Source organism: Amaranthus tricolor, chromosome 4 (genome assembly GCF_026212465.1).
Source record: "Amaranthus tricolor cultivar Red isolate AtriRed21 chromosome 4, ASM2621246v1, whole genome shotgun sequence".
NCBI lineage: Eukaryota > Viridiplantae > Streptophyta > Magnoliopsida > Caryophyllales > Amaranthaceae > Amaranthus > Amaranthus tricolor.
In genome coordinates, this window is record NC_080050.1 from 248639 (window position 1) to 269764 (window position 21126).

Consider the following 21126-nt stretch of genomic DNA (forward strand, 5'->3'; position numbering starts at 1 on the left):
ATTTTCCACGACCTTTGCCTCTTATAAAATAGTTCCCACGACCTCGATGGCGCACATTCCTCTCAATCATATTTGTTTCATTAAAGGGCATAGTCCCAACCGGTCTCTTGTTGTGATTTTTCAATAATAGTTCATTATTTTGCTCCGCAACAAGAAGTGTTTTCAGCAATTCATGATATTTTCGGAAATTCCTTTCACGATATTGTTGTTGTAACAAAATGCTATTTACGTGAAAGGTTAATAATGTTTTTTCTATCATTTCTTCATCTGTTATTATTTGTCCACAATAGACTAATTTTGATTTTATCAGATGAAGGGCTGAATTATAATCACTAATTGATTTGAAATCTTGAAATCTTAACTCTCGCCATTCATCTATGGCTTTTGGTAGAAGTACACTTTTATTATGGCCAAATCTTTCATTTAGCTCTTCCCAAAGTAATTTTGGGTCCTCATATTGGTGTATTCATGTTTGAGACTGTCGGTTAAATGATGTCTCAAAATTGATGCAGCTTTTGCCTTATCTTCCTCAATTTTTATGAGATCTTTTTCAATACCCTTTCCTTTGTCTGTGGGATTAAGTTCAATTATTGTGCATAATAAACTTTTTCCTTTTAGATATAATTTGACATTTGATGCCCATTGTATAAAATTGTTTCCTGTTAATTCCAGGGCATTGAATTCTCTCTTTTTGAGATTAGCTATTATTTTCTACAATTGAGAAAATGACAAGGTTATTAATGATTTTGTGTATCATCAGAGATATTAAAGCATATTAGTCTTATCTCCCCCTGATTTAATATCTCAAACATAATAAGTACAATATAATTATAAATAAGAATAAAATAGATAGTATTAATAGATAATGAAACTAACAAAAAAATAAATACATATTGCTAAACAAATGCAAGATTTGTAATTTATTTTTGGATAATTAGGTAGAGCATTAATGCTACGAGTAAAACAATTAAACCCATAATTATAAGGAATGCGTCTAGTATTTTACTTAGATTGTCGGCAATTGGATTGATGTGGGTGTTTGTAGATGCATTGTTTGCCATGGATGGTTGAAGGACGAAGAAGATGAAGGAAAAAAAAATTTATTGTGTTTGGGATAAGGTATGAGTGGTGTGTGTAAGTTTGTGACGGTAGAAGTCCCTATTTATAGGGGGTAAAAACGTAAATTATTATTATTATTATTATTATTATTATTATTATTATTATTATTTTTTTTTTTTTTTTTTTTTTAGAATCGAACCCTTGACGATTTACTTAAATAATAATTTTCGGACCACTCTGGCATTCATCCCAGGGTGATATATTACAATTAGAAAAGGATTTTATGTTGTGTAGAAATAAATGTGGTCATGTCTGCTAATAATCTGTGTTATAGGTAAATTAAGACAATTTATTATTATAATGTTAAACAAAATAGAATCAAATAAAATCGTTATTTATTATTATTTAAAGGTGAAATTATATTTTATGAGTTTATTAAGTGATTATATAATTTATAGACTAAAATAACCAAATGCATATGCACGTAATATGATGATATGATCAGATAAATAGAGATAAAACCGTCCATAAAGGCGATAACAATACTAAATTAGCCAGTCCATAAAGGCGGTCATTACAAAATAAAGTAGAATATACCGTATTATTTATGTATACTTAAAAGAAATACGTAAAGTAAAAAGGTAAATAAAAAAATGCACATTGATATAAATGCAAATACTGCAAATAAAAAAATGCACATATAAATATACGAGAATAAAAATAATACTAACCATCCATTTAGGCGGTAAAAAAAAAAGAAAAAGTTAACCAGCCATATAGGCGGTATAAAATAAAACAATAACAAAAGCAATAAAGTGTCCTTGTCATCCGTAAAGGTGACATATTGTCCAATAAATTATTTTATGGGTCATTTAAATTTATCTTGCAACGTTTAGTACATGTTCCTCCCTCATCATCTTTGGTTCTTTTATTACTTGATGAGGGTTTATTTTCAGCTGTTGTTGTTGGAGCATTATTAGTTGGTTGCGTTGATGGATTATTTGTTCGCCGTACCGGTGGAATATTAGTCGGTGAAACTGGTGGATTATTAGTTGGTCGTACATGTGAATTACGAGTTGGTGGTACAGGTGGACCATTGGTATTATTGGGATTATTATGTCGGAGCTGATTTAAATCAGTCCTTGCTGGGTTTGTAGTGAATGGTATGGAATTATGCTAAATTATAAAATATAAAAATGTGTTAGAAACACCTTGGATGATGATGTTGACACCATTTGATTGTTGGTCCATTTGTGGGTACCGATGAAGGAAAAAAATGCTTAATTAGGTTTTTTAAAAAAATATTACCTTCTTGATTATTAAGGGTAGAGCTGGGGCTGATAACGTGTTAAGAGGTTGGGAGAATATAAAGAGAAATATTAGTATAAGAGATAAATTTATATCTGTTTTTATCTTTCTATTACCTCTCATGTGCATATATTACAATACCATGTAGGTGTATATATAGAAAAGGATGGGTGAAGGAGACAAGTGTAGCGCTATTTGTGAAAGACAATGCATTCACTTGTATTGTCAATCACAACAAAAACCATATACTAATATTCAACAGATACGTATCCGTGTATAGGACTCGGTAAAAAGTACAAAAATATATACTCCACAATATTTTGGTATAATTTAGTTTCTGAATGGTGGAAGACAAGACATATGATGATTGTTGCCTGTGAGCCTTGATTTGCAACTGTAAAGTCGAGCCGGCGTGCCCCTTCACCTCTCTTTGACATTCAATTGTGGCACTACTTCGTCACTTGAAATCTGTATCGTCTAAATTTTCTCAACTGGAAACATCTTTTCGAAAATCTCACTTCAAATCCTAATGGTGCCTTAACTTCTTCGTATTAAATACCCACAATCCAAATCATCATCATACATTAATTGGGTTGTTTTTCTTCTTTGCGATCATAATTTGGGTAATTTCAGTCTGCTTGATTTACTGAAGATAACTTTCACTCTCTCGGCAAGGTATGTGTTTGTTTCACATATATTTGAACAAAGATTGAACTTTCGTGTTGTAGACTCTAATAATCTAAATAGGTTTTTGCTTCTGTTTACAATTTGATGCAGAAAGAAGAGAAAATTATTGTTTAGGAGTGTTAAAAAGAAAATAAAGTTGGTTCAGATTTTAGAACATAATGAAGAGACATCATCAACTGGAGGCGCATAATAATGTTATGAACAGGAGATATAAGCAACAATATCTTCCAGGAAAGATGTTTGGTCAATATTCTTTTATAAACATTACGGTGGGAAGAGAACTGGATGATGATCATATAAACAACAAAAGAAATATGTTTTGATTAATATTGTGCAACGTCTACACAAAGGTAAGTGTTATAATGACCAACTACATACATTGTGTTTTTTAAGCGCTACTTGTATATTTGTCTTAGTGTTATGCTCAACTATTTAATTAAAATGTTTTATGTTTTGTCAATTGTTGATATATGTTGATGTATGATGATGATATGACTTGAGCATGTTGCCCAATTGATAAGATATAGTAAATGTATTTTTCTAGCTTACATGATATTGTATATGAATAGATTGGAGAATTACTTTCAATATGAAACTTTGCAAGTTGTATGACAAATTCTAATTTATCTTACCATAAAAAAGTTTGTGTTTTTTTTTATCTAATGGGATGGGACATAAGAGGCCAGTTGAGTGATCCTTCTTGGTGCATCTCACTGTATTCATGACTTTCTTTTCTATTATTCCTTTCCCAATCGGTTATTTTTATACCTGACGCAAAATGACATTCAAAATGAGTTTTCAGTTTGATCAAAATTTGCTGTTAGATATTTAGGTTGAATTTAGCTTGTATATTATGCATTGCAATGGAAGAGGGTTCTGTCCATCCAGGTAAATGCATTGGATGACTTATTATTGTTGTGGTATCTTATACAATTATATGTGCCTTGAAATGGTGCCACATTCATGTGTGGGCATCAGTTCTTAGTATTCAGTTTTATATTGGCTATGTATAAGGAATAGCTTCAATAATCTTGCATTACATCCTAAATTTTCTAATATTGAGTTTTATCCCTACTCAAGGGCATGATATAGCTATTTCCTATTAATAAGTTCAAGTATTCGTTTTGGCGGGAAAAGTAGTTATTGAGTTGTTAGCTGGCTTTGTCTGTTTGTGAAAGCATAACAGAATTTTCTTTATTTCAGCATTTCTGTTTTAAAATTTGTGGCTAGGATTTATTCTAGAAAAGTATAAATCCTCAATTAGTGGTAATAACCCATTATATATGAATATTACACTAAAATTTCTCGTCCTTATCTCTCCTCTCTTCTTCTCTCTTCTTCTCTCATTTCTACTGATTTCTCTGGTTATATTTCTTCTTCAAAAATATACAAAAATATTTTAAGGAAATTAATATTTCCTTATCAGTGGTGTCAGAGCAACGTTGTGCTCTTCTCTGATCTGTAGCATTCTGGCTCCAGCTGCCACCAGGAGCGTTGTTAGAATAGAGACCTAATTGGCTGATTTGGAGAGGAAGCTTGAAGAACAAACTCGAAGTTCTGCCCAAAAGTTTGATGAGATCTTGAAGATGATGCAGCAGATGAAGGAGAACATGCCAACTCCAAGATCTGAGGATCGGGTCAGCCAGCCAAAATTGGGGTATAATCATAAACTTGAATTCCCTAAGTTTGATGGTAGTAACCCTAGGATCTGGATTAAAAAGTGTTGCAAATATTTTGATTTATGCAAAATCCCTAATGAACAGAAAGTGGATCTAGCTTCACTTAATATGACTGGTAAAGCAGAAAATTGGGTCACTAGCTATTTAGCTAACAGAATTAGGGTGGATTGGAATGATTTTGTCATAGACTTGAATGCAAGGTTTAGGGATGAAAAAGGAATATATGTAGAAGAATTTAACAAGTTGCAGCAAATTGATTGAGTCTTATGTGGATGAATTTGAAAGTTTAAGAGCAGTCATGATGCAAAATGGTTACTGCTTACCTGAGAAATATCTGCTTGAGAGCTTCATTGGTGGTCTTAAACCTGGGTTAAGACCTTTTGTTAGGGCTTTTAAACCTCAAACTATTTCTGATGCTATAGATTATGCAAGGCTGCAGGATGAATCTATTTCAGCTAACTCACAAAAAACCCAGAAACCAAACACATACTCCGCTAAACCCTTCCAAAACTCCACACAACTCCAAAAACAACCACCTCTCTTACCTACACCACAAACCAAACCCCTAACCCTCACCTATCCTTCTTCCAAACCTTAAAAACCCCTAAAATATATCCCAGCAGATGTGAGGACTGAGAAAATTGCTAAGGGACTGTGCGACTATTGTGATGCTCCCTATGATAGGAATCATAAGTGCTCTTTTAAAGAGCCTCAGTTGTTCACTGTTGAAGTACCTGGACTGGATGAAGTAGATATTGCTGTTGTAGAATTGGAGGAACAGGAGGTTGAACAAGAGCTTGACCCATGTATTTCTCTGAGTGCTTTATCTGGAGGTCAAAGTTTTCATACCATGAGAGTCAAAGTCATGGTGGGGAACTTGCCTGTGCATACACTGATTGACTCAGGAATTTCTTGGATATACATTTGGCTAAGAAGTTGGGATGCAGGAGTGAGAAGATGGAAGGACAATCTATCATAATTGCTGATGGAAACCAATTGATATACCAAGATATTTGTAGAGGTTTCTCTTGGAGAATAGGGAGGCATAAGTATGAAGCTGGTGTGATGCTGATATCCCTAGGAAGTTGTGACATGGTTTTGGGAATTCAGTGGCTGAGAACTCTAGGTTTGATTTCCTGGGATTTCAAACAATTGACTATGAAATTCAAGAGGGAGGAAGAAGAAATAGGGCTTAAGGGCATTTCTAGCAACAAACTCAAGGTTTTGCCTGCTAATCCTTCCCAAAAACTCTTATCTAAGGCTGCACATGTCTGTCTATTACAGGGCATCAGTAAGGACAGTCATAATGATTCTTCTCACTTAGTTCAAGTGAGTGATCCTGAAACTATTCCAAGGGAATTACAACTCCTTAAGGAGAAATTCGCCTGTGTCTTTGAGGAATCCTCTAGCTTACCACCTAGCAGGGGGGTGTATGATCATAGGATTCCTTTGGAGCCAGGATTTGGAGCTGTGAACATCAGGCCATACAGGTATCCTTTGAAATAGAAGGATATCATTGAGCAGCTAACAGAAGAAATGCTAGGAATGGGTATTATTCAAACTAGCTCCAACCCTTTTGCCTCTCCTGTGGTTTTAGTAGGGAAAAAAGATGGAACATGGAGACTCTGTGTAGATTACAGGGAAGTTAATCGGAAAACTATAAAGAACAAGTTTTCTATTCCTATCCTGGATGAACTGATTGATGAATTGGCAGGGGCACAGTATTTACCAAACTTGATCTAAGGGCAGGGTATCACCAGCTCAGGATTCATCCAAATGATGTCTTTAAGACAACATTCAAGACCCATGATGGGCATTATGAGTTTCTGGTAATGCCATTTGGCCTTACCAATGCCCCATCTTCTTTTCAGAGTTGGATGAATGCTGTTTTCAAACCCTTACTCAGGAAATGTGTTTTGGTATTCTTTGATGACATTCTGGTTTACAGTAAATCTAGGGATGAGCATTGGCACCATCTCTCAGAAGTGTTCAGTCTAATGACTCAACACTCTGTATATTTAGGAGAGTAAATGTTCATTTGTCACTGCAAGGGTTGAGTATTTGGGGCATTTTATATCAGGAAAGGGGGTAGAGACTGATCCAGAAAAGATTGCTATCATCAATTCATGGCCTAGCCCTGTGACAGTGAAAGACTTGAGGAGCTTTTTGGGATTAGCTGGATACTACAGAAGATTTATTCACAGGTATGCTACTGTTAGCAAACCCTTGACTGATTTGCGGAAGAAAGGGGCTTTTGGCTGGAATGATGCAGCTCAACAAGCCTTTGAAAAACTTAAGCAAGCCCTTGTAACAGCACCAGTTCTAGCAATTGCTGACTGTGCTAAACAATTTGTAGTGGAGACAGATGCCTCAAGTAAGGGCATTGGTGCTGTATTGAAGCAAGAAAACCATCCTTTAGCATTCATCAGTAAGGCATTGGGACCAAAATGGCAGAAACTTTCTGTTTATGAGAAGGAACTCTTAGCTATGTTCTTTGCAATACAAAAATGGGAACAATACTTAATGGGGTCACACTTTGTTGTCAGAACAGACCAGAAGAGCTTGAAATGGCTTTTACAGCAGAAGATCTCTACTCCATTCCAACAGGTTTGGTTGTCTAAGCTTATGGGCTTTGACTATGAAATTCAGTACAAGGCAGGAAGACAAAACAATATAGCAGATGCTTTGTCTAGAGTGCAGGGCTCAGAGTTGCTTTTCTTGGCTATCTCAGTTGTGGATTCCAATGTGGCTCAAGCTATTTCAGATAGCTACAACCTGGATATCAACACTCAACTGTTGATATCTAAGCTTGAGCAAGGAGAGACTATTGCTGGATTTTCATTACAAGAAAGGCTACTTAAAAGGCAGGGCAAGATTGTAGTGGGTCCTGATGAAAGCCTCAGAAAGAAGCTCATTAAGTGGCAACATGCCTCTTTGGAAGCAGGTTACTCAGGGAGAGATCAAACAATAAAGAGAATGCAAGGTATCTTTTATTGGAGAGGAATGGCTAGAGATGTCAGCCAATTTGTCAGGAAGTGTGTCACTTGTCAAGCTTCCAAGTATGACACTTCTGCTAAGCCTGGTACTTTATAGCCATTACCAATCCCTGAACAGGTGTGGATTGATATATCTATGGACTTCATTACAGGCCTTCCAAAATCAATGAATAGAGATGTTATCTTTGTGGGGGTGGACAGATTGACAAAGTATGCTCACTTTATTGCTCTCAAACACCCTTATACTGCAGTAGAAGTAGCTCAGGCATACTTAGATAGCATCTTTAAGCTGCATGGATGGCCTAGGAGCATTGTCAGTAACAGAGATGCAATATTCCTTAGCCAATTCTGGAAGGGGTTGTTTTCCCTATATGGTACTAAATTCCTCTCATCATCTGCTTATCATCTAGAGACAGATGGTCAGACTGAAGTTGTTAACAGATGCATTGAGACATATTTAAGGTGTGTTACAAGTGAGAAGCCTAGAGAATGGTGCAGATATTTGCCTATGGCAGAGTGGTGGTATAACACTCACTACCATACAACAGCTGGCATGACACCCTATGAGGCAGTTTACTGCCAGAAACCACCAATCCACCTTCCATACTTGCCTGGGGAATCATAATGAAGTAGTGGACAGGAGTATGCAAAAGAGGGAGGGAATACTGAAACTTCTCAAGGCAAATTTAACCAAGGCTCAACAGAGAATGAAAGTTCAAGCTGACAAGAAGAGATCAGAAAGAAGTTTTGCAGTTGGGGATTGGGTGTGGTTAAAATTACAAAACTACAGGCAACAATCAGTCCAACACAGAAGCAACAACAAACTGGCTGCTAAGTACTTTGGCCCTTTTAAGGTCTTAGCAGCAGCAGGAAAGGTTGCCTACAAATTACAACTCCTCAGCTCAGCAAGGATCCACAATGTCTTCCATATTTCTCAGCTGAAACGCTTTCATGGGGAACTTCCAACAGTAGCTACAATACCAGTAGAACTTGACAGGCCTCTTCCTCTTGCTCAGATTCCTGTGGCTGTTCTTGATAGCAGACTTATTCAGACTTCTGGGGCTAATCACACTGAATTCCTTATTCAGTGGCAGGACAAGCCTAGGCATGAGGCTACTTGGGTCCATCAGGCTGATTTTCTTGCTCAGTTTCTTGGAGCAGCTCATCTCTTGACTTGAGGACAAGTCACTTAAAGGGGGAGGGTATCTGATATAGCTATTTCCTATTAGTAAGTTCAAATATTTGTTTTGGCGGGAAAAGTAGTTATTGAGTTGTTAGCTGGCTTTGTCTGTTTGTGAAAGCATAACAGAATTTCCTTTATTTTAGCATTTCTGTTTTAAAGTTTGTGGCTGGGATTTATTCCTCAATTAGTGGTAATAACCCATTATATATGAATATTACAGTAAACATTCTCGTCCTTATCTCTCCTCTATTCTTCTCTCTTCTTCTCTCATTTCTACCGATTTCTCTGGTTATATTTCTTCTTCAAAAATATACAAAAATATTTTAAGGAAATTAATATTTCCTTATCAGGGCACTTCCAACTAATGTTGATTTTGGATTATTTAAGATTGATTAATTAGCCTTTAATTTTCATCGTCAACTACCTTCATATTTTTTTTCTGCCTTGCACACAGAATGGCAATGCTATAGAAAAAAGCTTTGTGTGTGTGTGGCATCTTCTACAGTAGCTCAAGTTCAGGAGATTGAGAGAAGACTTTGGGAAAGAAATGAGAAGGTCAGTAACTTAGAGTTGAAGGTGAAACATATTGAAGAAATTCTAGGCAATGAAGCAGATGTTGTCATAATATCTACTGTTGGGTCAACTTCTGTTGGGTCTGCAGGGATCATCATTCATCGTCAAAGACTTAATATTTCTTTGACTAAGGCAAGGTAAGATTCCAATGGTAGCCATAAATAATATTTCAGTTTCTGTTGAAGGATCTCTAATTGAGTGGGTCCTCCATCCTACCTCTGTGTCGTGTACTTATGTTTAATCCAGGAATTGCCTCTGGATATTGGGGAATGAGAAAGCCCTTGTTGAAGCTGATATCTGGCAAGATATCCTTTATGATGTGAAGAAGAAAAAGTGTTTTTTCAATGCTGAAGAAGATAAAGAACTTGCCCAAGTAATCGTAAATGTGAAATGTGAGTTGAATGAACTTGATGACTTATTTGATAAGGTGAGTACTATTTTTAGAGCTGCAAGGTGGAAGGTACGCACTTTTCTTTATCTGTTAAACTCTTTTCATTTTCTCTTTGCCTACAACTTGTTGCGCTTTCACTTTTAGTGGAGTTTCTGAATGCTGACTCTGGACTCTGGAGACATTTGGCATTACATATACATCATACTACTCACTTTTTTCTGTAGGTTGTATTTAGTGAGATTTTCGTCAAATCTTTTATAAAACGGCCTTCAACATACTCCAAGAAACTTGTTGCCAATTACCTTTTAAAGTTGGCAAATGGTTGGAGGCCAAAAAATAAGAAAACTGATGTGGCTTGTGAAAGTTCTCTGAGGATTGCAAAACAGTTCAGGGTTGAGGGTCGGTATATCATTTGCACAAATGATATCAATAAAGTACCAGGGTATGCAATTTAAGTTTTAAATGTCTGGGATGTTGTACACTTGGAAGATGTACCAGCACTCATCAACAAACTTGACAAAATATACGGGGCATTCACAGACGATTTCCTCGCACTTTGCAAAGCAAAATGTCTGGACGGGTATGTTCTGTATTCCTATATATTCTTTTATCATGTAAAGTGCAAAGACAATTCTGAAAATCTGATACTGAAGTGCATAGACATCAATATGCTGCTTAACTAGGTTTTCATATATATCAACAAATAGATGGCAATCAAAAATGCCTTTTGCAGGAGATAGCTGCCTGTGCCATATTTCCCTGTGTGCCTGTGCATTATTGTTCTCTATGTTTGTTAATGTAGGTATTTGGAAGTTCCCAAACACTATATTTCATGTGATGTTGCTCAGTACAAATGTATTCGCAATGCTCAGTGGAAAGGCCTTTGATGCTGATAATGGTGGAAGAAGTTTTGCTGAAAATGCCAAAGTTAATGAAAGTTTGCTTCTAATGAAATTCTATTCATCATCCGGTTCCGTCTTAAGTCAATTGCTGTCTTGTTCTGATGGTTCTGAACTAAATGTCACATTTGAAGTATCAGATCACGAGCGTGAAGTAATTCTTAACCAGAGAAGCACCTTTATTCTAGGACGATCTGGTACTGGAAAACTACTGTTCTGGTGATGAAGATGCTTCAAAAGGAACAACACTTTAACATGGCTTCAGAAGGACTTGTTGTAAATGATGCTAAACTGAGCTGTTCTCCATATAGTGAATGTGGTACTAGAGCAATTCAATCCGAAACTTTGTTTTGTGGTCAACAAACAAATAAATAATCTTAGAAGGTCGGGAACATCTTAATTATTATTTTCCTTGCATATACTTTGAGCTCTACTACTTCTGTTAAGTAGTCAAACTTTGTCTTGTTCAATATTGTTTTCTATAATCGTTGTTCGTTTGGTAATATCAATTACTTTTTTGAGGACCTATTGCATCATCAACTTTTGGTTCTCTATAATAATAGTTAATGTATGCTCCTTTTTTATGCTTTGATCTTATATTGATTTTTTGGTTTCAATTGAATATGATAGCCGTTTGTTCTAGTACTCGTATTACTAAAATAATTACTGTATTTCGGTACTGGTATGTTCATGGGGAGAACTTTGATGAGGTGTGTATCTCCTTTGATGTGAATGATATGGATGAATATGAGAAGTTTAGGGATGCACCAGATTCATTTCAAAAGATTCCTTCACAAGCCTACCCTCTTGTGATAACATTCAATATGTTCCTGCTTATGCTTGATAGAACCTGTGGATCATCATATTTTGAAAGATTTCCAAGCATTAGGAAAATCTTTTTCATTGGATCAGCAAGTTCAAGGCTGTTTGCTCCGATGGTGAGGAAAATTGAAGTTACCTATGAAAAATTTAGTACATCTTACTGGCCCCATTTTAACTCTCAATACACTAGAAAGCTAGATCCTTCGAGAGTTTTCACGGAGATAATTTCTTGCGTAAAAGGTACGCTACAATATGAGGAGTATAATGATACTAAGCTTAGTTTGTCGAGTTATCTTGATCTATCTATGAGACGAGTATCAAATTTTAGTAAGGATGAGAGAGTCAACATTTATAAGATTTTTGAGGATTATGAGAAACAGAAGATTTTACAAGGAGAATATGATGTTGCCGATCTAGTAAATGATTTGTTTTGCCGATTAAAGTGTGAAAGATATGGGGGCAAGTTCATGGATTTTGTTTATATCGATGAAGTCCAGGATCTTACCATGAAACAACTTGCTCTCTTCAAATACATCTGTAAGAATGTAGAAGAAGGCTTTGTATTTTCAGGTGACACTGCTCGGACGATTGCAAGAGGTGTTGATTTTAGATTCCAGGACATCAGACACCTTTTCTACAAAGAATTTGTACTTGGAGTTGAATGCATAGCTGAAGAGTATAAGATTAATATAGGTTAATATCTCCAATCTTTCAACTGAGTCAAAATTTTCGGACTCATGCTGGAGATTTGAATTTGGCTCACAGTGTTATTGAGCTTATTTATCACTTTTTCCCCAATTCTATTGATTATTTGGCCCCTGAGACTAGTCTTTTATACGGGGAACCCCCAATTTTATTGAATTGCGGTACCCAGGAAGATGTTTTCTTGAACAATTTACAAGCTAGAGGAAGTCTGAGTGATATTTGTACTGGCTTTGGTTCTGAATAAGTGATATTGGTAAGAGATAATTTTACTCGGCGTAAAATTGCCAAGAACATTGGAAGACAAGCCCTAGTGCTTACAATCTTTGAGTGCAAAGGCTTGGAGTTTGAGGTAATGACTAATTAGATTTGTTGTTTGGATTTGTTATCTATTTGCTCTAGTTATGTTAATCTCTTCCAATGGGCTTATTTTTTACTGCTGATCATCATTTTCCTGTTTTCACTATTATCATTCAACATCCTTGGGATTTTTTACTTGCAAGTTGCAACATTCTCATAGTAGCTACTTCTTCATCTACCTATCTTCTCATGTATTCACTCCTCAATGCATAATGAAAAAGCACTTAGGAATATAAACTATTTGTCTTTAATAATATCAACTCAATATTTTTTACTTGATAGTTCAATGGTGAACATGGAATATTACTCAAACCTTTGTTGCAATGGCTAATTCAATTGATTTTCCTGTTCAGCAAGTATGATATAGATATTTTAATAGAAAATAGTGAGCCTTGAAATATTATTCATTTGTTGTGGCTGTAGGATGTCCTTTTATACAACTTTTTTGGATCTTTGCCTTTGAAAGAACAATGGAGGATTATATATGAATTCATGGAGAAAAAGCTTTGTCCGTTGAATGCAGAAAGATATCCTAGTTAATACTAGACATGATATCTTGTGCTACGAGTTGAAGCTATTGTATGTAGCCATAACTCGCACAAGACAAAGACTATGGATTTGTGAAGATAATAAGGGTTTTTCATCACCTATGGTGGACTATTGGCAAAAGTTGAATCTCGTTCAAGTTCAGAATTTGGATGATTCATTCCTCCAAATTATGCAGGTTGCAAGTAGTGTAGAAGACTGGAAATGTCGGGGTAAAAAGGTTTGTCTTACTGTTATTTGCATTTCACAAATAGACTAAACTCATTTCTGTTCTCTGAAGCTTTTTTGTTGCTTTTATTTGTGCCAGATGCTTGAGGTGCGGAACTACAAAGCGGCAACATTGTGTTTTGAACGTGCTGGAGATTCTTACTGGGCACATTTTTCCAAGGCTTCGGGCTTGAAAGCAGCTGCTGTCAACCTGCAAGGTTTGAACGTGCTGGAAAAGTCTTTAGAAAAGTTCAGAGAAGCTGCTGAAATTTTTGGTAGGATTAAAAACTTGTAAAAAGCAGATGAATGTTACTTTGATGCTAAAGAGTATGAAACAGCAGGTGATACTTAAGCTCTAGTCATCATTATATGGAATTTGGTTTTTGTTTTTCTTTTCTTGTTTAATCTGTGTCTTGACTGATGTTTTAGGAAGGACATACAATGTTGATTTTGGTTAATAAATATGTGCTGTTCCAATCATTCTCTTGTAGAAGCATAGATAAAAATCAAGGCCTTACCGTATCGTATCGGTCGCATTGTATAGATTTTCAAATTTATTGACTATTGAAACAATACTAACCACATCGTAAAGGTATAAAAAACCACGTTTTAGTCTGTTTCAATACGTATATAATGTTTTAGGCTGTTTCAAGACATATCTTATGTTTTAGGCCGATGTTTGGGGTATGATAACCGCATCAACCATGTTAGGTTGCTACTGCATGCCTTTTCATGAGCGCAATCAAATTGTTACCGCATCTTTGCTCTGTGGAAGCTCAATTGGTTCAGTTAATGCTTTAACTGGATAATGTTAGCCTATTATTCAGAAATCAGGATGTTCCTAAATTTGTGAGGTGCTGTTGTCTTTCTAGCTGATGCAAAAGTATTCCCTCGTATTGTTTAACCGTTGGGTGACTTCTAGTCTTCTATGCCAAGTGTCCTTTTACTGCTCTACTCGTTCACACAGTCTTGCAGTCATATATTCTCCTAGATCAAACAATAAATGCTGGAAATTTTAATTTTTTTCATATTGCTTATAGCTGTTTGTTTCTTTTTGTTGTCTGAAAAATAAAAGTTTTGCTTTTGCAGGTACGATTTATCGTAATGATTCTGATCTTCTAAAAGCTGGTCAGTGTTTCACCTTGTCTGGATGCAATGAACTAGCTGCTGAGTTATATGCTGAGCGATACCATTTTCATGAATGCTTATATGCTTGCTCGGAAGGTAAGTTATTTGAACTGGGTTTGCAATACATACGAAGTTGGAAAAAAGACGATCATTTTAGGGAGCTTGTAAAAGTACCTATAGATCTAAATGCTTGTGAGCAAGAATTTCTCCTTAAATGTGCCCATGCTTCTCATACGAAGGATGACAATGAAAAAATGAAGTTTGTTGAAGATTTTAGTTCTCTAGAGTCAATGCGAGAATTTTTGAAAAAATCTGGTCGCTTTGATGAACTTTTAAAGCTGGAGTTAAATCACAAAAGTATTCTAGAAGCTGCCAAATGCGCTAGGCTAATTGGGAATATTTTACTTGAGGCAAATTTTAGAAAAGGCTGGTTATTTTGATGAAGCTTCTCAGAGCTATTTTGCATATCTATTTGCAAGTAGTCTTTGGAGTAATGGTAGTATGCCTTTCAAAGATTTTCCATCAAGAAAAGATCTTTTTCCGAAATTGAAAGCTCTTGCTAATAACTGCTCACACCATATCTATGAGGTTGTCTATGAGAAGATCCAGTTGTTTTCGTGTAAGGAGTTAAGCGTACAAGAGTTGGAAGATCACTTGGCACTGTCACTAAAGCATCAAAATGTAAAGGGCCAACTTTTGTCTGCTTGTAGAATTTTGGACGTTCTACTTTTGACTGATGTTTCGATGTATAAATTGGGAACTAAGGTATGTAGATCTGTGAAGAAATTGATTCATCACTGGAACATTTGGAAAAAAATGATTGACAGATTTTTCAAATATTTTGATTTTCACAAAGAACAAGAAATTTGTAAATTTCAAGATTATGGATTGTTCTGCTTGGAATACCTTGGTGTAGTAAGACGACCTTTTAGTCATCATGCTGAGTATTTTTTGATTTATCCAGATGCTGCGTGGGTTAAATATGTGCCAGGAAGATCTGGTAAGATGGAATGTATTAGTTTTAACCAACTAGTTTGTGCTGCAAGAAGCTATTGGTCCACGGAGTTGCTTGTTGTTGGAAAGAAATTATTAATGCTTCTTAGATCTTTCCAAAAGCTAGCAGTTGAGAACTCCAAGCTTATGTACTGCTTGAGCCGAATTCTCATTCAAATTTTTGAAGCTGCACAGTTTCTTCTGATACGTTACAAGTTTCTGAGGCTAACAAACGATGATTCTGATTATTTGAAAAGTTGCATTGATCTCTCAGCAGAAGAGTACTTTCTCCATGTGTTCTCTCTAGATTGGCGGAAGTTTTCAAGAGCCATTGCAAAACAAAGCATTGCTTCTAGAAAGCTGCTGAAAGAAGCGATACTGAAGAAGTTCATGGAAGAGGGTGCTTCTGCATCATTAACACAAGTAATTCAGATAACGGTATTATTTCTTGGATCTGATAGGGAACACAATGAAAAATACAAGGAAAATATTCTCAAGATTGATATTGAAGCTCCTTGGAATTCATTGATCAAAGATTTCGTCTCAAGCACCAACTCACAAACATCAGATGACACTATGCAGCTGATATGGTATCTTTATCTTGCATTAAGTAAGGCATACAAATCAAAATCAAGCATGTTCCCTTCTTGCTTTTTATTTCTTCTTAACCGTCTTCTTGTGCTGCTGTCTTGCTTTAATGGATTCCTATATGCAACAAGATCATCTGTCACTGAATGGCTTGTGCACCTAAACTGGGAAGTAAAAAAAGAAATGTTTTCCAGAGGTGCTGGATTATCATTTTCTGTGGAGCGTATGCGTATCTACGACTTTATGGCTAACACAATACACGAGCTTCTTATGAAGAAACAAGGATCTGAAGAATGGATTATGAAATGGAGGTTAGAGTTGAGGAGCAAGTTCCCGTTACTGATGCAGAAGTTTATGGTTTTGATGTCCTTAATTTGTCAAAACTCGGGAAAGTATACGAATCTTTTCAAGGATGTAGTAGAAAGGTCAGATTTTGTAATAACATCAGACTCATTCATGGATGTATTCTTTCTAAATGACGGAGAAATATGTCCAGTTCTGATTGCTGAAGCATTGCACAGAATCAAGGATCCCTTGGTGATCGTAAACAACGTAGAAAGGTATCCTTTTGATCATGCAAAACGTGCTATTTTCCTGGATGTTTTCAAGGGAGTAAAAGAAAATATTATAAAAGAACTGTTTCGTGAAAAGAGTACTCCTATGTATTGATTTTAGTTGAATATATATGAAATCAGTTGAATCGTTGTTTAAGACATTTTTAATATTAATATTGTGTTGGTTTCTTTATACTCCTTCTTGTGTATGAATTATGAAGTATGAAGTTGTAAACAACAACAAAAAAAACTTACAAGAGTACATTAACGTCAAAGCCAAAATAATATGAAATTACAAAGCAAACATTGATTTAAACTGAATCAGAACTAACTGGCTTTGAAACCAGTATAAACTTGTAAGATGGTGAGTACGAGTAAAATCACCAAATACGTGACCGAAATTACAGACCATGGATGATTGAAGTAATCCCTTTTCAAAATAGCCTTCCATCGATGCCATGAGGTATTGGCATAACCATTCATTTCTACGCTTATGTCTGCATAACTAAAGTTATAGCTATTTATAGTTGTGTTTGTGGTGACTTTGTTGAAGAGATCGGCAGCCTCACGATGACTCCCTAGAAGAGAGTCAAGTATTTTATTTTCCACAAGTATTTGAATGTCTTCTTCTGTGTTTATCAATCCATCAAGGAAATATACATAATCGATGAAGCAAGAATCGTTGTAATAACGACATTGCTCAAAATATATAATGTTTCGTATTGCAGATTCCGTGTTATCATCTAGATCAATTTTGGGAATCTCTAAAACTCCATCTGCATAACCAATGTCCAGTTGATTTATACTTTTACTCGCCTTGAATTGGATTCCAGCGTCACTTAGTTGCTTTGCCGATGAAGGAAATATCTGTTGATTTTGCACGGATGGCCGTCGGTTTAAAGGTATTAAGGTAGTTGAGACATAATGTGCAGCTTTTTTAATTGTCTCAGTAACCTTATTATTATTCTTTTTGGGTTTCAACAAACGCCTCTGTCGTTGTTCAAGTGTTTGAAGTTGCAAGCAACGACACAAGAAATCCAAAAGATGATCAATACATGTTTCTTCTGCAATTTCATCGACAGCAACTTGAGAGTTTACAGTCTTACAACCGGGGAGAGTCCAACGACCTCTGCTGCCTATGTAATAACGGGTAAGCTCAATAAAGGAAACTTGTAGGATCATACCAAATGATACATCATAAAGAGACTCAAGAATGAAGTATGGCATTTGATTTTCAAGCAAAAACAAATCTCTATCGGTTTGAGAACGCATAAGTACTCTCATTTGATCGGGAATTGCAAGTTGTTCCATATCGGTCCAGTTTTCTATGAACAAGTAAAAGATGAATGCAGCATCGCGCAGTATCATTGCACGAAACTCGTGTTTTGGAATAAGGTTGCACTTGTTCATATCTTGATAACACTCACAAATCTGCTCTTCCTTTTGTCTTATAAAATGGAGGTAATATTCCAAATTGTGATCTCCACTGTTAGGATGTTCTAAGAACCATTTCAAAGTGACCCATTTTAGTTTCTCCATGGTTTCTAATTCTGGTTTTCCATAATATATCGGACCGATGGATAAGACTACAGGGCTATAACATTGTTCTTTTTCTTTACGAATGAACTCGGGAATCTTGTAAATGCAGCAATTATTATTTGAAGAAGAAACCTTGGAATCCATTTCATTTCTCATCCAACTTGCCAACTGATCTGTTTCATGTAGTGGTGTATTTTCCATTTCTTCAGACATGTTTTCCATCTACATTTATTATAATAATAATAATAATAATTGATACATTATTACAGATATACCAATTTTGACCAAAAATAATAAGAATAAATTGATAAAAACATTTGGTTCAATCACTTACTTTGGTGTTGGAGAATGTCCTCGGAAAACCATTCCGGGTATCTCCTAACCCTTGTTACCTGTGCAGGTCAAAGGGTATTTTGAAGAGTAGTCTTATTGTAAGATTGACGAGATAGTAAGAAACTCTTCCTTAAGACACATCTTGGACTAAATCTGATTTAGTTCAAATAATAGAGACAGTAATTATATCGGTTGATTGGATTCTCATTCACTCCCTAATTCTCTCCCAACCCTCAGCCTACTTTTACCCGGCCTGTATTACCAAATCCATATACTAAGTATTAGAAAAAGAAATGTTGGAAGGCTGCAAAAATTACCTTAAAGAAAAGTTTCCTGCTGGTTTAAGCCCTGCTTATAAAATTCAGATTCCAATTAGCTATGGACAATGAAGATCAGGAGTATAAGCCCTGCTTGTAAAAAGATTGTTGATAATGGTAACTGGCTATTGGTAAGAGAAAAGAATGAACAGCTGCCAAAGTATCAATGGTTGCTTCAGATCAGTCCAAGCTGTATTACTAAGTCTGAGATCTTATGAAGTAAGAGAATAAAGTAGGAGTATTCTACTACATAGAAAAGAGCATAGAAATAATTTATCCCACCTTAGATGAATTGAAGATAATATATACACCCTCCTATTTAGCTTAGGAGTCCCATTTGATTTTTCACAGATTTTAAGAAAAGTCAAAATGAGACTCTAAGGATAGGAAAGAGCGTAGTATTATGGGTTTTTAATTGTAAGGATTAAGGAATTAATGATTCCTGTAACATCTCGGAATAACTCGGGTCGTACGAAAGAGAAGATGACCTTTTAAAAACGAGACAACTATAATCCGAATCAAACCAGGATGTTAGAAAACAGTTTTAAACGGGTTTGAAGTTAAGGAAAACGTGCGGATCGAGTTCTATTAGCGTTATTATGAACTACTAGATAAGAAATTCTTAGCAGCGGATAAGAACGAAAAGTTAAATCCACTTATTACAACTTGAGAACGATGATCGCCTCATAAAACCAAATGTTCTTTAAACTTAATTTTGAAGTTCTTATCAAGACTTCTCTATCCTAGTAATTTATTTCTTCAAGGGACAATCCTCACTCCCCAGACCTGCAACTTAACTTACTGCTAGTCATTGCCCAGATAGGTAACAACATCATCGCAGGGTCGTTAAGACCAAAAGTACACGTCAGCAATCGTCGCATATCAAATAAATAATAACACAAGAGTAAGTTTTAATTTAATAGCTGACAATTCACAGAACTGTACGCTTCGATCATGCTAATTAAGAATAATTGTTTTCATGTAAAGATTAGTCAGCCATACTGCTGTACTATCCAGCCATACTGCCGGTACACTCCAATCTCCATAAGTGAGACAATACATTAGGGAGAGCTAACCCCTAAGCAAGTCTCTACCATAGACACTCGCCTTACTTCGGTGCCTATGGTTAAGTATGCATACCCCCGCGGTGGCTCATAATGCTCCCATATACTGCGAGTAATTCATTTCCACCAATTGACGCCATACTACGTCCACTTTAAGGTTAGTGAGGTCATACTACCTCTGCTTATCAAAACAATATATCAAAATTATTTATTCGAAAAGATAACATTATTCATACTATATATCCCTACTTTACTTTTGTATACCATTATTATATGATACATCGGTCTAAATGCGAACTTCGCTGCGTGTACATACCTTAAGCAAGATAACCAACTCACAAGCGTCTTAATCAATTCCCGGTCACGAATCGACTTCCTACAAGGTTCAATCGTATTCGGGAAATAAGCACACATACACATTTTCCTCAAATCATCCACAACACACACATACAATTACATCCATACCTTTAACATCCATCACATACTAAAACATGGCAAATACACAAAACAGGACAACCTATACAATCTGTCAAGAAACTCAACTTAAAGCTGTCAAACTGAAAATTCGACTTCACCGTTGCGTCCGGAAGGCATCAAAACCCCCGGGTACCAATTTCCATAATTTATAACATAGTATAAGTATTTTTAACCTAATTTCAAAGCCAAAAAATGTTCCAAAAACACTTTATTTTCACCATTTTCCAAACCTACGGGATTTTGTCATTTCATTTTTTTTTTATCACAAAAATATAAATTTCAATGCTTTATTTCCTATTAAATCTAAACGAAAATATTTACATAATTTTCATGACCATCTATGAAATTAATTTTTATTCCTCAAAAATAATTCTTTTTACACAATGTACACACACACACTTCACATATATATATTTATATATATTTCTCTAGCAACATTATAAATTCCTCCTATTAATCAATAAAATAAATATCTAACACCACTTACATTTTTCTATGAGCATCCATTTTATATATATATATATATATATATATATATACTTTACAATCATCCATCAAACAAATCCTTCACACACATATAAACATATCTAAATCCCTAAAAAGAAACATTCTTCATCAATTTAGATAGAAAAATACATCTCAAAATCATACATGAAATTTTAAATTCATAAATTAAATATGAATTATAAGATAAAACATATAATAATCATAGAATTTTAAA

General features: G+C 35.3%; 3 protein-coding genes and 1 long non-coding RNA gene across 9 annotated transcripts; 3 read left to right on the top strand and 1 right to left on the bottom strand.

Moving 5' to 3' along the window:
- Positions 1-2607: 2607 nt before the first annotated feature.
- On the top strand, positions 2608-9507 carry LOC130811293 (uncharacterized). The gene is made up of 3 exons (XR_009041155.1): positions 2608-3042; positions 3145-3404; positions 9367-9507. It is a non-coding gene; the product is annotated as an uncharacterized LOC130811293 (long non-coding RNA).
- A 295-nt stretch (positions 9508-9802) lies between these two features.
- Positions 9803-16847, top strand: LOC130811291 (uncharacterized). 3 transcript variants are annotated; one of them, XM_057677527.1, is made up of 5 exons: positions 9803-10456; positions 10679-12651; positions 13083-13425; positions 13513-13753; positions 14502-16847. In XM_057677527.1, exon 5 carries the CDS (start codon positions 15042-15044, stop codon positions 16788-16790), a length of 1749 nt encoding a protein of 582 aa, XP_057533510.1. In that variant the 5' UTR covers positions 9803-10456; positions 10679-12651; positions 13083-13425; positions 13513-13753; positions 14502-15041; the 3' UTR covers positions 16791-16847. The 3 variants fall into 3 exon arrangements, with proteins under 3 accessions (XP_057533510.1, XP_057533511.1, XP_057533512.1); XM_057677529.1 differs by having other exon boundaries at positions 10321-10456; positions 10679-11159; XM_057677528.1 differs by having other exon boundaries at positions 13513-16847.
- LOC130810195 (uncharacterized) lies at positions 11031-13707 on the top strand. The gene is made up of 8 exons (XM_057676170.1): positions 11031-11094; positions 11406-12273; positions 12363-12463; positions 12548-12651; positions 13013-13015; positions 13083-13194; positions 13247-13425; positions 13513-13707. The coding sequence occupies exons 1-8, from the start codon at positions 11031-11033 to the stop codon at positions 13705-13707; spliced, it is 1626 nt and encodes a 541-aa protein (XP_057532153.1).
- LOC130811292 (UPF0481 protein At3g47200-like) lies at positions 16825-19139 on the bottom strand. Of its 4 annotated transcripts, none has more exons than XM_057677532.1 (3): positions 18865-19137; positions 18549-18606; positions 16825-18436 (listed from the first exon to the last, which is right to left on the bottom strand). In XM_057677532.1, exon 3 carries the CDS (start codon positions 18434-18436, stop codon positions 17003-17005), a length of 1434 nt encoding a protein of 477 aa, XP_057533515.1. In that variant the 5' UTR covers positions 18549-18606; positions 18865-19137; the 3' UTR covers positions 16825-17002. The 4 variants fall into 4 exon arrangements, with proteins under 4 accessions (XP_057533515.1, XP_057533514.1, XP_057533516.1 ...); XM_057677531.1 differs by having other exon boundaries at positions 18549-18700; XM_057677533.1 differs by lacking the exon at positions 18549-18606 and having other exon boundaries at positions 18865-19139.
- Between the last annotated feature and the right edge of the window lie 1987 nt (positions 19140-21126).